This window comes from Aethalodelphis obliquidens, unplaced genomic scaffold, assembly GCF_003676395.1.
Source record: "Aethalodelphis obliquidens isolate GAN/ISIS:26980383/991018 unplaced genomic scaffold, ASM367639v1 scaffold17, whole genome shotgun sequence".
Taxonomy (NCBI): Eukaryota; Metazoa; Chordata; class Mammalia; order Artiodactyla; family Delphinidae; genus Aethalodelphis; species Aethalodelphis obliquidens.
Window position 1 is genome coordinate 29378560 of NW_020837961.1, and position 17884 is coordinate 29396443.

The 17884-nt window shown below is 39.8% G+C and overlaps 1 protein-coding gene across 3 annotated transcripts in view; it reads right to left on the reverse strand.

Annotated features, from left to right (window-relative positions):
- Positions 1–14559, reverse strand: part of LRBA (LPS responsive beige-like anchor protein) — a 736343-nt gene extending 721784 nt beyond the window's left edge. Inside the window, exons 1-2 of one of the 3 annotated variants that reach the window (XM_027117137.1) lie at positions 14315–14559; positions 13289–13727 (exon numbers count right to left, since the gene is read on the reverse strand). In XM_027117137.1, the coding sequence (XP_026972938.1) occupies positions 13289–13507 (219 nt within the window). In that variant the 5' untranslated portion in view covers positions 13508–13727; positions 14315–14559. Of the gene's footprint in view, positions 1–13288; positions 13728–14056; positions 14263–14314 lie in introns of those variants that run through there. The other 2 variants (XM_027117135.1, XM_027117138.1) reach the window with 2 other exon arrangements.
- Between the last annotated feature and the right edge of the window lie 3325 nt (positions 14560–17884).

Here is a 17884-nt window from a genome sequence, read left to right on the forward strand (position 1 = left end):
TCCAAGTTACATATTAGGGTCCAAGTTTTTATTTGAAAATCAATTATGTGAAATCTAGAAAATATTTTCCCAAAGAAGAAACAGAATACAAAGTATAGCTGAATTCTAGAATTATACCAGTGTTATACAAACCTGCTAAAGAACCAACTTCACTATGACCACTGAAGCACACTGGTTAGAACAGGTTGCTCTGAAGCTGAACTGCCTGGGGTTCAACTTCTATCTCCTCTGCCATTTACTGTGTGACCTTGGGCAACTTAATTAACTCTGCAAGCCTAAGACTCCTCACACCTTTAAAATGGAGATGATAATATCACCTACCTCACAGAGTTACCATGAGGATTAAAAGAAATAATCATTTAAAGCATTAAGCACATTCATTCATCCAACAAACCTTTACTGAGCACCAACTATGTGTCAGGCATTATTCTAAGTACTGGCAATAAAGTGGTAAACAAGCCAAAAAATGGAACTTATATTCTAATATAAGGAAAAACAAAATAAAATATCTGATGGAGATAAATACTATAAAAATAAAGCAGGATATAGGAGATAAAGAGTGACAATGAGGGTACCCGTTTGATAGTAGGTAAAGGTTCTCTAATAAGGTAACATCTGAAAAGAGACCTTAAGGGAATGAGGGAGAGAGTCATATAGATAACTGAGGAAGAAATCAGATTCATTTCTGGCAATACAGAAGACTTAGGTGTCCAGAAAAACACTTGTTCAGAATTCCTTAAAATACTGATTGTTAAACAAACAAACAAAAAAATTTTCATGAACGGCTGAACTAGAGAGAAACCAAGGAAAATCTTTGGAGACAAAAAACAACCGAGTTTCAGCGAGCGCTGAGGCCAGTATCTGCCCTGGGAACATCCACCAATCTCTAGTGGTTTAGAATTTGAGTCTTAAGGGACTGCTAAGGGGGAGAAGGATAAAAGCTTGGGGCCTAAAGAATGTGGGGAATCTGAAGGGCAACACTGTCGGTGAGTGAACGGGTGTGGTAACAGGGACAGGACACGCTCATCATAAGCAAGTGGACATATTTGGCAGTCTCAACCTGAGTAGAAGAGAAAAAAAGAAGTCTCTCTCCTCTCACTCCAATTTGGGACCAGAACTCATACTACCTGTGAGGTCTAACAAAACTCAAACTAAAAATTTAGTTTCAAGAGGTTCAGAATTGAAGACACTGGAGCATGACAGAAGCAAACACCAAACCACCAGGAGGAGTGCACTTTAAACCAGACCTCAAACTATACTCAAAAATAATAATCCATAGAACAGGGACTTCCCTGGTGGCGCAGTGGATAAGACTCCGCACTCCCAATGCAGGAGGCCCGGGTTCGATCCCTGGTCAGGGAACTAGATCCCACATGCGTGCCGCAACTGAGTTTGCATGCCACAACTAAGGAGCCTTGGAGCCACAACTAAGGAGCCCACCTGTTGCAACTAAGACCCAGCATAAATAAATATTTTAAAAGGCCTCATCTCCAAGTACAGCCACATTTTAAAATAATAATAATAATCCATAGTACAAAAGCTCATTTTTTTTAAATATCACAAAATAATGAAGAAACAAACCCCCAAGAACCAGAACAAGCTTTACAGAAACAGACTCCAAACACTGAAAAAAATAAAAATGATCACATACACAATATTAAAATGTTAATGTTTAAGGAAATAAAAGAGATATTAGAAGTATGACTAAGGAAAAGAAACTATAAAAATATGAATATGAAAAAATCAAACAGAAGTTCAAGGTATAAAAACTATAATTTATATTTATATTATAGTATATTGTTTATTGATATATATTATTAGATGACTGAAAGGAGATCATTCTAGGCAGAGAGAAAAACAAGAGTAAAGGGGCCCCTGCATCCAGAATGGTCTAAACCAGAGTAGAATAAGGACAAAGAAGTACTACTTAGTAGGTCACAGAAACACTCAATAAATACTAGCTATTATCTCATAGATTCTGTGGGGAAAATTTAGATAATGGAAGTAGTCATTTTTTTCCTTCCCATTTCAGCATCACGTATAGCAGCCAGAGCAGAGCTCTAGAAGACCCCAATTAGGTTCAGAAGAGAGTAAGAAAACACTGGTTTTCTATGAAGTGGGAAGAGTCTTAAGCAGTAGTCTCAGTGTCAAAAAGGAAATCTGGGTCTTGTGTGAGCAAGGTAGAGAAGAAGGAAGATGGAAAAGTATCCCCATGTGATTCAGAAGATAAATATCCAGAGGCAACAATGATCAACAAAAAAAAAAAGGATCCATTAAAATTGTCATTTCAAATTTAAGTATCAATTATAATTAATTAGGACATCCTCTCAGTATTCAAAAATTTCACAAGTGAAGTCAACATTCCATTTCATTCCTTAAAAAACTAAAAACTGAACTACTATATGACCCAGCAATCCCACTAAAGAGCATATAACCAGAGAAAACCATAATTCAAAAAACACATGTACCATAATGTTCACTGCAGCACTATTTACAATAGCCAGGACAGAGAAGCAACCTAAATGTCCATCAACAGACGAATGGATAAAGAAGATGTGGTACATATATACAATGGAATATTATTCAGCCATAAAAGGGAACAAAATTGGGTCACCTGTAGAGACACAGATGGACCTAGAGACTGTCATACAGAGTGAAATAAGCCAGAAAGAGAAAAACAAATATATTAACGCATACATGTGGAATCTAGAAAAATGGTATAGATGATCTTATTTGCAAAGCAGAAATAGAGACACAGACGTAGAGAACAAATGTATGGACACCATGGGGGAGAAGGGGGGTGGGTGGGATGAACTGGGAGATTGGGATTGACATATACACACTATTGATACCATGTAGATAACTAATGAGAACCTCTGTACAGCTCAGGGAACTCTACTCAATGCTCTGTGGTGACCTAAATGGGAAGGAAGTCCAAAAAAGAGGGGATATATGTATACCTATAGCTGATTCACTTTGCTATACAGTAGAAACTAACACAACATTGTAAAGCAACCGTACTCCAATAAAAATTAACAAAAAAAGTACCAGTTAAAAAAAGAAAAAAATTCAATTCCATAGCAATGAGAATTTAGAATAAATGAAACTCCCAAACATATGCCAAAATTTTTCATTTTAACTATTTGATTTAATGTTAAACTTTTTCCAAATCTTTTCAAGAGATACAATAATGACAAGTAGAAAATTACTAATTTAATTTTTCTTTTCTTCCATACTTCTGCCCTCAGGCTAAGGTACTATATAACAAAACCAAGAACAAACCACAAGTAATACAGATGAAGAATAACATTTATCAATCACAAATAAGATGTATGATTAGTCCCTAAATATTAAAGAGTTGGTCATTTCATTTTTTTCCTGATTATCAGAATAGAAGAAAATTGATTGGTGGATATCTTAAACATATACGAGTAACCATGTACCATTTGAAACACAGGGAAACTGATGTAAAAATATCAAAGTATGCACTGTTAAATCAATGATAAAATTTTAAGATAATTCATTTTCTCAAAGCTTATCATTCTTTACTATGTTTCTAATTATCATGAACTAGTTTTTCAATAAATACAATTCTTGAGAAATTTAGTTAAGTGGCCATTTTCTACAATTCTAATATGAGCGCCCACCTTAAATTAATAGTCACACAGTATAATACAGTGTACAGGATTCAGGCTCAAACAACCTGGGTCCAAATCCCATCTTACTAACTATGGGACTTGAGCATCTTTAACCTCTCCAATCCTACTTCCTTATCATAAAACAAGTTTAATAAAGTACTACCTCAAAGAGTTGTGTAGATTAAATGAGATAATACTTGTAAAAAACACTTATGTTGCCTACATGTAATCAACAGACTCAGTCACACAGCCTGATTTAGATCCAGTTTCATCCCTATTATATATGGATCACAGGACAAAGCATTAATTTCAATCTTTCCTTCTGGAGCACCACTTGCATAATTCGATATAACTGTTCACGCACAGCATATTTAGCACCACAAAATAAAAGTCAATGTCTAATAATATAAACTAGAAAAATATCTGAACTATATGATATGCTGAATTTTGAACTTGACTAAACCGAGGAATTTTCTTTATTTCAAACAGTTAAGTTAAATAAATCAGCAAAATAGTCCCGACAAATAGAAATGGCTCCAAAAACTTTTATGTCAAAAGCCATCTTGTCAATTTAAGTGTAGCTCCTAAGAGATTAACAAATGGGTCCACAAATAACAAATGCTGGTGAGGATGTGGAGATAAGGGAACTCTATACACTGTTGGTGGGAATGCAAATTGGTGCAGCCACTGTGGAAAACAGTATGGAGGTTTCTCAAAAAGCTAAAAATAGAAACAACATATGATCCAGCAATTCTACTCCTGGGTATATATGCAAAGAAGACGAAAACACTAATCTGAAAAGATATATGAAGCGCAATATTCATGGCAGCATTATTTACAATAGCCAAGATATGGAAGCAACCTAAGTGTCCATTGATAGATAAATGGATAAAGAAGATGTGATACATACACACACAATGGAATACTACTCCACCATAAAAAATAATGAAATTTTGCCATTTGCAACAACATGGATGGACTTAGAGGGTAATATCCTTAGTGAAAAACATTAAAGAAAGACAAATATTGTATGATATCACTTATATGTGGAAACTAAAAAATACAACAGGGGACTTCCCTGGTGGTCCAGTGGTTAAGAATCCACCTTCCAATGCAGGGGATACGGGTTCGATCCCTGGTCAGGGAACTAAGATCCCACATGTTAAGGGGCAACTAAGCCTGCAAGCCACAACTACTGAGCCCATGCACCACAACTAGAGAACCCATGCGCCACAACTACTGAGCCGGCGCACCACAACTAGAGAGAGAAGCCTGTACCGAAACTAGAGAAGCCCTTGCCCTGCATCGAAGAGCCTGCACACTGCAACGAAAGCCTGCACACTACAATGAAAGATCCAGCATGCCTCAATGAAGATCCCACGTGCTGCAACTAAGACCCGATGCAGCCAAAAACAAAAACAAAAACAACAAACAAGTGAATATAACAAAAAAAAAGAAGCAGACTCATAGATATAGAGAACAAACTAGTGGTTACCAGTGGAGAGAGGGAAGGGAAGAGGGGCAATATAGGGGTAAAAGATTAAGAGGTACAAACTATTAGGTATAAAATAAGCTACAAGGATATACTGCACAACACAGGGAATACAGCCAATATTTTACAACTTTAAACGTAGTATGATCTTTAAAAATTGTGAATCACTATGTTGTACACCTGAAACTTACATAATATTATAAATCAACTATACCTCATTAAAAAATAATAACAAACAAACAAATGGTCATCATTTGCCTTGCTTACTGCTATTTTATTTCAAAAGTTCATCCCTGGGCAGATGAAAATATTAAAAATAGTAAAATTATAAAGTTCCCTGTTAATACAAATGAGATTTCGATGCAGGTTATTAGCATTCCAGCTAAATGATTAAGAACTTACAAAGAATTAAGATTCAAAGAATGGTAGTGTATTGTTCTAAGTTGTTTGTTTTAAGTGGGTAGGGGTTGGAAGAAAAAAACTGAATTCCTTTCACCATCCCACAACATTCTATAATTCTAAAATCTCAGAAAACTCATATAAATACCAAAATTTAAAACACTACATCCATACACAAAATTTCCCAAGAATCTATGTTTGGTTTTGGAAACACAGGGTTGCTTTCTAACATAAAAACTGCTCATCTGCCTGCATATAAAGGTAAGAATTTGAAGAAGATGAAAAATGACAAATCTTCTTTACCTACAATTTCTTCATTGATCTACAATAGAACTCCATTATCTGGACTTATCTAAGGTAATAATCTTCCAAATTATTGCCAGATAGGTAAAACCATGGCCTAATGTAGCCTAAATTGGTACTATAATTTATTCATTGGCTATTATATACCAATTGCTTTGTTATACCTTATAGTTATACCTTATAGTTCCAGCAAGACAGTGAGTAGACTAAGATAACCTAAAAACTATCACTTCACAAATACCTACAAATATTAAATATAACAAAAAATACTTTTCAGTGCAGAGCTGAACTTGCAAGAAAGAAAAGGCAACCCCAAGAGATCAAAATGAAGAAGAAACAGGAAAACAATAAGTATTTGAACTGCTATTACAATTGCTGAAGGGGTTCAGAAGGGGAAGCTAGTAAGCTAGAGACTTAAATTTTAATGCCTATGTAGAAACACAAAATACAGTGTGGTGCTCACTCAAGGAATGAAATCTCCATATAAACATGGGACTCTCAAAAGGTAAAAAAGCAGATCCTCCCCACAACCTGTCCTGCCACCCCCGCAAAAAAAATCCATCCACTGGCACAGGGAAATTACAAATTACTAGTCTTTGGCTGGGCTACTGAGGAAGGAAGGGAGGGAGGGAGGGAGGGAAGAAGAAGGAAAGATGGAGATAAAGAAATGAACAATAAACTAGAAGAAAAGATATTAGCCGCAGGAAAGATTGAAAATATGAAAGATTAAGAGACATGAAGGAGGGATTTCCCTGGCAGTCCCAATGCAGGGGGTGTGGGTTCAATCCCTGATTGGGGAGCTAAGATCCCATATGCCCTGTGGCCAAAAAACCAAAACATATAACAGAAGCAATACTGTAACAAATTCAATAAAGACTTAAAAAAAAAAATAGGTCCCCATTAAAAAAATCTTTAAAAAAAAAAAGAGACATGAATGATAGAAAGAAAAAAATAACCAACATGTCATGTATTACGAGTTCCAAAATGCAAGTAGATAAAATAAAGAAAAGGCATTAGTCATGAGAATTCTCCAGAACTAATGAAAAACATGAATCTTCAGATTCAGGAAGCACAGCCACCCCTAGACAAGTTATGGTGAAACTAAAGAACCCCAAAGTCAAAGAAAAAATTTTAAAGCAACAACAGAGATTATCTGTAAAGTTAAATCAGAATGATAACCGTGACAATTTTAACAACAACAAAAGAGACTAGAGGAAAACAGAATAGTACCTTCAAAATAGTAAGCGAGGGCTTCCCTGGTGGCGCAGTGGTTGACGGTCTGCCTGCCGATGCAGGCGACGCGGGTTCGTGCCCTGGTGCAGGAAGATCCCACATGCCATGGAGCAGCTGGGCCCATGAGCCATGGCCACTGAGCCTGCACGTCCGGAGCCTATGCTCCGCAATGGGACAGGCCACAACAGTGAGAGGCCCGCGTACCGCAAAAAAAAAAAAAAAAAATAGATCATAGGCCTAAATGTAAGAGCTAAAACTATAAAATGTCTTGAACACAGGATGTAAATGTTCTAAAATTAGATTGTGGTAATGCTTGCACAACTCTGGAAACTTACTAAAAGTCACTGAATTATATACTTAAAACAAGTGACTTTTATGGTATGTAAATTACACCTCAATAAAGATGCTGAAAATCAAGTCACCTCTAAAAGTGACAACGGCTATTAAATAAACCCCAAAATAAGAATGAAGTAGTATATTGCAGAGCCAATAGGCTAATAATGACTATATAGAAACAAAAAAATTATAAGGTTGGAATATGATGACTGTAACTATCTAAAATTGCAAATACTGCAATAATAGCAAATAGTTATAATTGCACTTGATGTGCCACACGTTATTTTAAGTGCTTTACAAGTATTTACTCACTTAATCCTTTCTAAAATATAGTTTCCCCATTGTAGAGCTGGGGAAACCAAGGCACAAAGAAGTTAAAAAAACTTGTTCAAAGACTCCCCTGGTGGTCCAGTAGTTAAGAATCCACCTTCCAACGCAGGGGACGCAGGTTCTAACCCTGGTTGGGGAACTAAGATCCCACATGCCACAGGGCAACTAAGCCTGCGTGCTCTAGAGCCCACGAGCCACAACTAGAGAGCCCCGCGCACCGCAACTGCCCGCACGCCACAACTAGAGAGAAGCCTGTGCGTCTCAACGAAGAGCCCACACACCACAACGAAAGATCCCACATGCTGCAACGAACATACCGCAACTAAGACCTGATGCAGCCAAATAAATAATAAAATAAATAAATATTTTTTAAATAAATAAATAAAAGAATTTTTTAAAAAACTTGCTCAAGATCACGACAGGGAGTTAAGAGAGTGATTTTTTTTCTCTTTACACAAATATCTTTAACATTACTATTGTATTATTTTGCATTTGAAAAGGAGAGTAGTGGACATCACTGGTTGCCTATCCAGCATCCATTCACTCTGTGAATTTCTTACCCAGATCTTTGTGTATCCATCTCTCCCCATACAGCCCAAGTACTTTAGAGGAAATTGGTACAGCAGTTGGCCCTGGTTTGCTTAAGCCAATCAGCACATTTCAATGGCCACAATCACTGCTTCAGCAGTCCAATCAGGACTCTTGTTTAGAATGTTAGGACAGAGAGGCTCTCTCTCCCAAGAGTTCTAAACAAGAATACATATGGCCCCAAGTACCAGTGGCAGCAGTCCTATTACCATGAGGGAAACAGCAATGGACTAAAGCTGACATTACAGAAAGGAAAACAGCAACAGAAAGAAACTGGTCTTTAATATTATTGTTACTGTAAATCATGCCCTACCTTTGGACTTCCTGATAAATGAGCCTATAAATCCTTTTTATTGTGTTTAAACCAGTTTGAGTTTTCTATTATAACATGAAGTATCAATACAAACTGATATGGAGGAGAAGCCCACGAACAAGCATGTTTCTAGAATAGATTACTCTTAACCTTTAAATTATGATGTCAGATATTAAGGAGGAAATAATTCTAGATACACACATCAAAATAGAAACATGATGAATGATTACCTGTCTAATAAATGTTCATATAAAAGCCTGAAAAGAAACTGCCTGCAATTTTATGTCCCACAAGTATTTTTTAATATTTTAATTTGACATTTTAAATGTTATTTTTTTTAAATCTAGATTTCCAGTTCTTCCCAAAAAATCAAAAGGTTCACACATCACTGGGCTCATGTTACTGCAGGACAACAATCAGCTAAAATGGAACAGCAGATGCCCCACAAGTATAGTCTCTGCACAGTCAATACAAACAGAACCTCTGTATGACCTGCTCAGCTTCTACAGGTGTTAAGAGTTTGCATCATTAATATCTCGCAGAACCTGTATCAATGCCATGTAATGAGTAATGAAAAATTATATTCCATCTTCTAATCCTTAACTCCTTTTTTTTTGGCCACACTGTGCAGCTTGTGGGATCTTAATTCCCTGACCAGGGTTTGAACCCCGGCCATGGCAATGAAAGAGCCTAGTCCTAACCACCAGACTGCCAGGGAACTCCCTAAGCTTTAACAGTTTAATTAAAATGGTACAGTTACTTTTTGAAGAAAAAAATTTCATGAAAACATGTATCTGTCACCAGCCCACGGGAAACACTATTCTTGAATTAAATAGCATGGAACACCTACAAATACCTGGTGGAAGCCTTAAACTCAGCAGCGAGTTCCTGAAAACATGCCAATATAATTATTTGGGTCCAAAAGTTTGACAAATTACTTTAGCATACAGATGGAGACAAAATAAAAATGGTTTTAAATTGCAACAAGAAAAATGTAAAAGTTGACCAGAGGTTTTAAACACTTGAATACACAGGTGTACTATTAATCAAAACTTACCTATAAAACAGATTTGCAAAAGAAATTACAAGAAGGGTGGTAAATTCCAAAGAAACCTATAACAGGGACTTCCCTGGTAGTCCAATGGTAAAGAATCCGCCTTACAATGCAGGGGACGGGGGTTCGATCCCTGGTCAGCGAACTAAGATCCCACATGCCACGGGGCAACTAAGCCTGCCTGCCACAACTACTGAGCTCGTGCCCCTCAACTAGAGCCCGTGTGCCGCAAGCTACAGAGCCCACGTGCTCTGGAACCCGTGCGCCACAATTGCAGAGCCCATGCACCCTGGAGTCTGCACGCCACAACTAAAGAACAGAAAACCCACACAACACAGCTAGAGAGAGGCCTGCGCACCACAAGGAAGAGCCCGCTTGCCAGAGCAAAAGATCCCACATGCCTCAGGGAAGATCCCGTGCGCATTAACTAAGCCCTAACGCAGCCAAAAATAAAATAATAAAATAATAAATAAATCTTTGGAAAAAAAGGAAATTTATAACTGTGTAAGGTCAAGCTACATTAGCAAAGTTGGAGGCAGCACTTTGTAAAGAAAGACTTCTGAAGTTATATGGCTCTACCACCTCTTACTATTTGGACAGCTCTCAGGGAGGGGAGGTTGTTTAATTTTAACAGTACAAACTTTATGGTTTAAAGTAACTAATATGTAACCAATACAAGAGAATCGGTAGCATACAAACTATTTTAATAAAATGCCTGAAAAGTAGGAAAAAGTTATGATAGCTGTATATATATATATATAATATTAATAAATACATATATAGTATAATATAAAATATAATAAACTTACTAATGAAAAATTCAATGAAGAAAGGATAAAGGAGGAGCATGTATGAGGATTCAGTGATACTGGTAATATGCTGGTTCTTTAAGTTAAATGAAGTTTCAAAGGGTTTATAATACTTCATTACTTATACATGTCACACATCCTTTTGTCTGTATCCTATTTTTCACAATTTTAGACATTTTAATCCAATATACTGACTGTAAAAGAACTTAATAATCAACTTTCTGCATCTACATTCTGAGTGAAAAAACTGAATAACCTGAAAAAATATTTTTTTTTACTTTTTTTTGAAAGCTATTTGAATGGTCAATAAGAAGGTATGAAAACTGAACAAGGTTTCAGCAATTCATATTTAGCAGGACCAATGATTTTGCTGTCCTTACACTGGGGAAAGCTATGCCTAAGCTATAAATATCTGCTTAGGGAAGCAAACAACTCTACATCAACTCAAGAGACAGATGTATTCCTAGAAGGGTTGTCATTCTAAGAATCACCAATCTGCTTCACCTTTCAGGCTCTCAGTTTCCTTAACTATATAATGAGCTCTATGTATTAAACACTTAATGAGGGAAGAATTTAAAAACATATGTAAAGCACCTGGCCCATTGCCTAGCACATAGTAAACTGTAGTGACTTTTTTTAAATCACACATTATTAGTTAATGTAACTTCCTTCTTTGAGTAGAACTGAGACTAAGGCTGATAACTATCGATTAGAAAATACTTAAGTGCAGCAGTACTAACCCTGAAATGGACTAGTTTACCACATTCCCGATATTTTCAGTTCCCAAGATTCAAAAGACTGGCCAAGGCCCTGTAGGAGCATGAAAAGTTTTGTAAGGGAAAAGGGAAGGGTATCTGTAGGAGCATGAAAAGTTTTGTAAGGGAGAAGGGAAGGATATCTGTAGGAGCATGAAAAGTTTTGTAAGGGAGAAGGGAAGGATATCTGTAGGAGCATGAAAAGTTTTGTAAGGGAGAAGGGAAGGAAAAGAACTAATCTAATCCTCTCAGCAACTTTCTCTGCCCTACATGAGAGGAGAACGATGGTGAAGAGGAAGTGTAATTGAACAGATTTTCCGTCTCCTTCTACCCAGACACCTACTGACCTGCAAACATGTAGCTATGAAAGACTTAACCAGTCACCTTAAAATCTCTACCAGGTATACAGTTCTAGGCAGCATATGAATGAACTATTACTACAGAATTTGGATTTTCCTTAATGATAAAATGCAAGTGACTCATGTTCGGTCATCCACCTCCACAGAAGACATTCTAAAGAACAGAGGAGTTGGAATCCTTCTGCCAGAGGAATGTTGTGTTTCACACACAAACAACTAATGATGGACTATATCACTACCACACATTTCTCCTTAACATCCAAGATACATGAGGTTTAGAAAAAGAAAAAGAAAAAAATTGAGAAGGAAAGTTTTCAAGTCTATTTGGAGACAAAGGGATACATAGATTTGCCATTTATCTCCTTCAGATTCACAAACTTTGAAAGTCCACATAGACGCAAAATCCCCAAAATGTTTACAACTGTTGAAACTGAATGATAGACACCAGAGTTCATTAAACTGTTCTATTTTTGTGTACACCTGAACATTTCCATAATATACATAATGTTTTAAAAATGTGTACGTGTGTGTCAGTATTTGTATATAAACTCCCACCACAACAAACTGGTAGAGAAATACCCAATTGTTCAAAATTTTCTTATTCCATAGGTAAGTGAATTTCATCAAGCTACTTTCTCATTCTAGAAGTTGTACCACAGGTGACCAGTCCATTAGTAAAGCTCTAGTGAAGGAAATAATTAACTGCCCTGAATAAAACAAGCCTAACCTTGAAAAAATACAGGCAAAGGGGAAAGGTAATAAACAGTTATTCAACTATTGCACATTCATATTTGTTCCCATCTATTATCTTCTAACACAGGTGAATAGGTGGAAGAAGAGGAAATATCTAAAGGCCAAATTTACTTTTTATATTTTACACTGATGGGCAACAGAAATTAGAATAAAGAAATCTAAAAAGTCCCCATTAGAAATGATAACCATTTCTAAGACTAGAGAAAAAGGGAAGTATCGCATATCCACATTTTAAAAATAACATTCATAGCTCATAGTAGTATAACCAGCAACTTCCAATGACCAAATATGCTTTGCTGATAGACATGAATTCACAAATGAAATAAAGATTATACTATATCTGTTGCAATTCTCTTTTTAAATTGCCATTCAATATTCACAAGATGTAACCCTAAATTCTTTCCAAAATTTGACTTTTGTTAATTATGTCTAAAAATAAAACTAGTCAAAATTAAATATAAATGCTAACTTTGCAGCAAATTAATCTTTCATCAGCCCTGTGAACAAGAATTTTCTGTTCAAAATTTATGGCAAAACATAACTTAGGCAGACTCGAAAGAGTAGGTAGGACATTATTTCTCAAGTCCAAAAGAACTTACTTAAAATGTCCGAAATGCACACTTAGATATACATCCCAAGGGGGAAAAAAATTTATAGAATAAAACTCCTCCACTGGAATCCTCCATAATACTTCCATAGCAACAATTATTTCCTTAGGACCAAAGTGATCTGTTCACTTTCTCAAAACCTGGAGCATCTAAGTTTACATAATTCCCCTTAAACTGAAAAATACAAGAAATTGTTTCATTTAGGTCAGCAGAATTTTGTTTCTATCATCAGCCTAAGTAGAGCACATGGCTCCAGCGCTAACGTCTTGTTCCCCAACCCACTGAGAAGATACGCTCGTAAAATAGAGATCTACTTACCAGGTTAAAGACAGTTTCTACAATATCCCTATTGGATACTTCTCCAACTTCAACCAACCCCGTCAACACGGCAAATTTCATTCTGATGCCCCTGATAGGGAGCCCTGGTTTCAGAGACAAGGCACCCCCTTCGGCAGGGGTTTCTTCTCCTTTCCCTCCACCTCCCCCGTCATCACCTGTTGGTGGCGGGGAAGGGGCAATACTGTCTTCACTGGCCATTGCGAGTTCACGATAAAGGACCACTCGGAGTCACTCTGGGACAGCAGTCGCTGCGCTAGTAATAAGCACACAGACGCAAAGCAAAACGGAAAGGGTCACTCTTCCAAGTTGTGGAGAAACCCCAAAAGCAGTTGATGTGGAAAGTCCTTGGCGTCGCCTTCCTCCTCTTGGGGAATATTTGTCCAATCTCTCTCCCCGAGGCTGACAACAACGCCAAACCCTATTGGAAGATTAAATCAATGTTAAATAGGCTAGGTTTTGTTTTAGGGTTTTGCGGGGAGAGAAGGGAGTAGTGTCCGTCAAATAAGTTCCTCAAAGGACCCCGCTACCAGCCAGGCGCGGGGTTCTGAGCGAAGGCTGGTTCCAGAGGCCCGAGAACAGGTTCACTCCTCCCCCACACTCTCGCAGGTTCCAGGCGCAGGGCAATCTCTCCTCACAGGTGCACGGAAAAGGAAACTGTCGCTGGGAAAGGGCGGGGGGGGGGGGGGGGGGGGTCGGAGGAAAGCAGGGGTCCCCAAGCTACCCTAGAGGGAGAAAGTTCCTCCTCACCCAGATACTCCGGACTCGTTCTTGCCCCCCGCCAGGCAGCCGCGAGACGGAGGTGGCGGCTGAGATCCAGGGCAGGAAAGGGCGGGGGAAGGGGGCGGTGATGATTCTCAACGCTCGGCCCAGGGGGAGGAGTGGAGCACCTCTCGGGCACCTGAGCTTCGACGGGCAGAGGAGGGGTAGTGTGTGTAGTGGCCAGAAGGGAGGGGAGTCCCGGCGGCTACGACGAAGAGAGGAGGGAGGAGAGAGAGGTCAATGCACCTGATCGCAGCCTCCAAGTTTCCCTAGTCCGCTCCCCGGGAGTCCGCGGCTGCACAGAACTCCATGGCTTCCTGGCCCGCCCCACCCCACCCCACCCCTGCGCTCAGCCTTTGCAAAATCAGCCGCTGCCGGCACTACGGACGCCGCGGCTGAGGCTGCTGCGGGCGGTGAGGATGCTACTGCCACAGCTTGCCCCTCCACTGCTCGCGCGGCTGTCCGCGTGCCCACTTAAGCTGCTCCCCGCCGCCATGACAGCGCCGAGGGCGGCCGGGTGCGGCGTGCGCGTGCGCGAGCGCGAGCAGCCGGGCGGGCGCGAAGGCGGAGGCGACCGTGCGGCGGCGTGGGTACGCGCGGGCGGCCCCGGGGGCCGGAGAGGGCGGAGGCGCCGGGCGCGGGCTTGCTGGTAGGATAGCGAGTGAGGGCTGGCGCGCTACGCAGGTAGCACCAGGTGTATCCCCGGCCCGGCCAGAAAAGACCTTTATTTTCAGCAGCCGACTCTTCCCCGGCCTCCCACTCCCCGACCTGAGAAGGTGCTTTAGCGAGTGCCGAGGCGGTGATTCTGACGCTCCTTCTGTTAAGTTACCGTAGGGCCTCCTGGCGCGGAAGGAACCCGCCCCACGTTGCCAAGGTGTTTTCTTGGACTCGGAGAAGGACACCTGAGGGACCGCCACGAGCTAGAGAGGTGGCAGCTCCGGAGCCAGCGGGGCTGCTGTCCTTGTCTAAAGGAGCAAAGAGTCCCCACCCCTGACAGCTTTCAGCTGCCGCCCGCCCGCCGCGCTCGGCGAAGACTCGGAAAGAGATTTCCACTGGGATTCCCTGACAGCTGCCACCTTCCTTTCGAAGCGGGGTGTGGGGCGGGGAGATTGTGTGGACGAGGAACGGGGAAAATTACTTGCAGCTGCCGCCCGACCAAACCTCTCCCACGTTCTCAGGAAGGGAGGACTCCTGAGACAGCTGCTCCAAGCAGCGTGGAGGCGGAGTGCATTTTGCCTGTAGATCTCGGAGGGGTGTTTTTCCTCTCGGGATTTTCCAATGTGAAAGTTAGGCTCGCCTCATTCTCAGATTAGTTTAAGAGATCAATTAGATTAGGATTGAAACCTGCACAGATCATCATAATCTGTGTCCTGTTCCCCCACCACCACCCGTTAACAGTATTCTTCCTGACACATTAGTGAAAAACAAACAAATATTATAGAGGAAAGTGGCTTTTCACCCTTATGGTACTCTTTGAAGCCATAAGGCCTTAAAACATATATAATATTTAAAATACTCGCACTTAAAAGTCAAGCAAAAGTGGGGTCAAAGTTAGGAAGTACTGTGGGAGAGTCAAGGAAAATTATATTGGTTTTAGGGAGGAAATAGTTTTCTAGAGAAAGGGTTATTTGAGATGGGCTTGGAAAATGAACTGGATTTTAACTAGCACATGGAAATTTGGGAGGAGGGGTGTGGCATGAGAAAAGACAAGAAGCACAGGAGCGTCTTCAGAAAAGTTTTAAAAGCTTACACCTTTTTAAAAATACTAAAATAAATTCAGCTGTACCACATCTTATGGTTGCAAATGTTGAAGATTTGTTTTCTGTAAGTGGGTTTAATATTACAAAGATGAGGCAGACATTTTTCTCCAGATCTGAAATGGTGACTTGTGCATTGCCAGGGTAAGAGGCAGTATCAACGTCTTGCCATTCCTGAAAATTTAAACACGTCAGGTTTATATTTTAAATCATTAAATGAAGAAGTCGGGAATAAGGAGAAGTGGGTGTGCCAGGAGGAGAGAGACAACTTTCACTTCATTGTGAACACATCTGGAGGGAGGAAGGGAGGCATTAAACAATGAAAGGCCTCTCATAGCATTTTGCTGCTTCAGATTTGGGCAAATAGTCTAACCTTGAGTATGTTAATATATCTGGCATATAAGTGCTAGTGGAGTATTTGTTAATAAATAAATGTCCTCCATTGAGAAGAAGCAGATGATAGTGAAATGCCCTAAACACAGCGTGGTCACAGTTATTCAATCTAAATGACCTAGGGCTAAGGTTTATGTCTGTTATGGATTTGCCATCTCACCGTTAATGCCGTTCTACTGATGAAACAACAGGAGATGTAAGACAATAATCCAACTGTTTTTTACAATTTTTCAGAGTTATCCACCCTCCTGCTTTACTTTGCCCCTGGTTACAGGAAAACAGTTGCCAGAAATCAGAGGTTCACTGCAGAAGGAAACTTCACTTCTAGCCAAGTCACAGTTAAAATACAATAGCTGTGGATTATTGTTTAGGTGTAAAGAATACAGCCATGGAGTGCTTCAGGTAAACTGTTCATCAGCTATTAAGCTCCTTCACGGCATAATACTTTGAACATTGTAGGTACTCAATACATATTATTTGGAATGAGTTAAAACTCTAAAGTTACTTGCTCTAATTTTTCTGGCCTGAAAACCCTTGCTTGAGTCTATACAACTATTGCCAGTTAGAGAGAGGAAGATCCTGGTATAAAAGACTACTTTAATATGGAAAGCTGGGAATTCCCTGACGTTTCAGTGGTTAGGAGTCAGCGCTTTCACTGCCGGGGGCCCGGGTTAAATTCCTGGTTGGGGAACTAAGGTCCCACAAGCCATGCGGCGTGGGCAAAAATAAAAAATAAATTAATAATGATATGGAGAGCAGTTTTACCATTTGTTTACATTTTAGTACTATTATGGAAGTTTTCTAGTCAAAAGACTTCATATGAACTATCAGCATATGATTTTTATTTATTTATTTATTTTTTGCGGTACGCGGGCCTCTCACTGTTGTGGCCTCTCCCGTTGCGGAGCACAGGCTCCGGACGCGCAGGCTCAGCGGCCATGGCTCAGGGGCCCAGCCGCTCCGCGGCATGTGGGATCTTCCCAGACCGGGGCACGAACCCGCGTCCCCTCCATCGGCAGGCGGACTCCACCAGGGAAGCCCCAGCATATGATTTTATAGGACTGCCGTACTTGTATCCCTGTATCATACACTCAACTGCTACACAAAAGAGAAGAAAAAAAGGAAAAGGGCAGTAGAGTGTTCCCGAATATGGCTGCCACCAGTGTCTGTGTCCCCAGGGTGAGCCGCAGCTGTCCCCCACACCCCCCATCCAGGGTCTCCAAAACAAGCAGGGCACTAACCGACCTATGAATGCTGAAGAGTTTACAGATGGATTCAAGCTTTCTGGATACCCTGACATCAACTGTGTCACTTGGACCTTCCTCATGTCTAAGATCAACAGAAACACCAACTAAAACAGTTACATGAATTGTATACATCACATAAAGAAACATAAAAGCAAAATGTTCTAAGATGAAAGGGAAAACAGATCATCACAAGTCTTCATTAACAGAAAGAAAAAAATGTATTGGAATTCTGAGGGGGAAGTACACCTAAATTTGGAGAATAAAGATGAAAAAAATTTTGTTTTAAAATGGAAAAGGAAGGAATGGGGGAAAAATTACCTTTTATAAATCCAGACTTAAATTTTTCGTCATCATCTAATTTATATCTCTCTCTGACATCACCACCTTGACAGAATTAAGGACTAAAGGTTTTCATAATT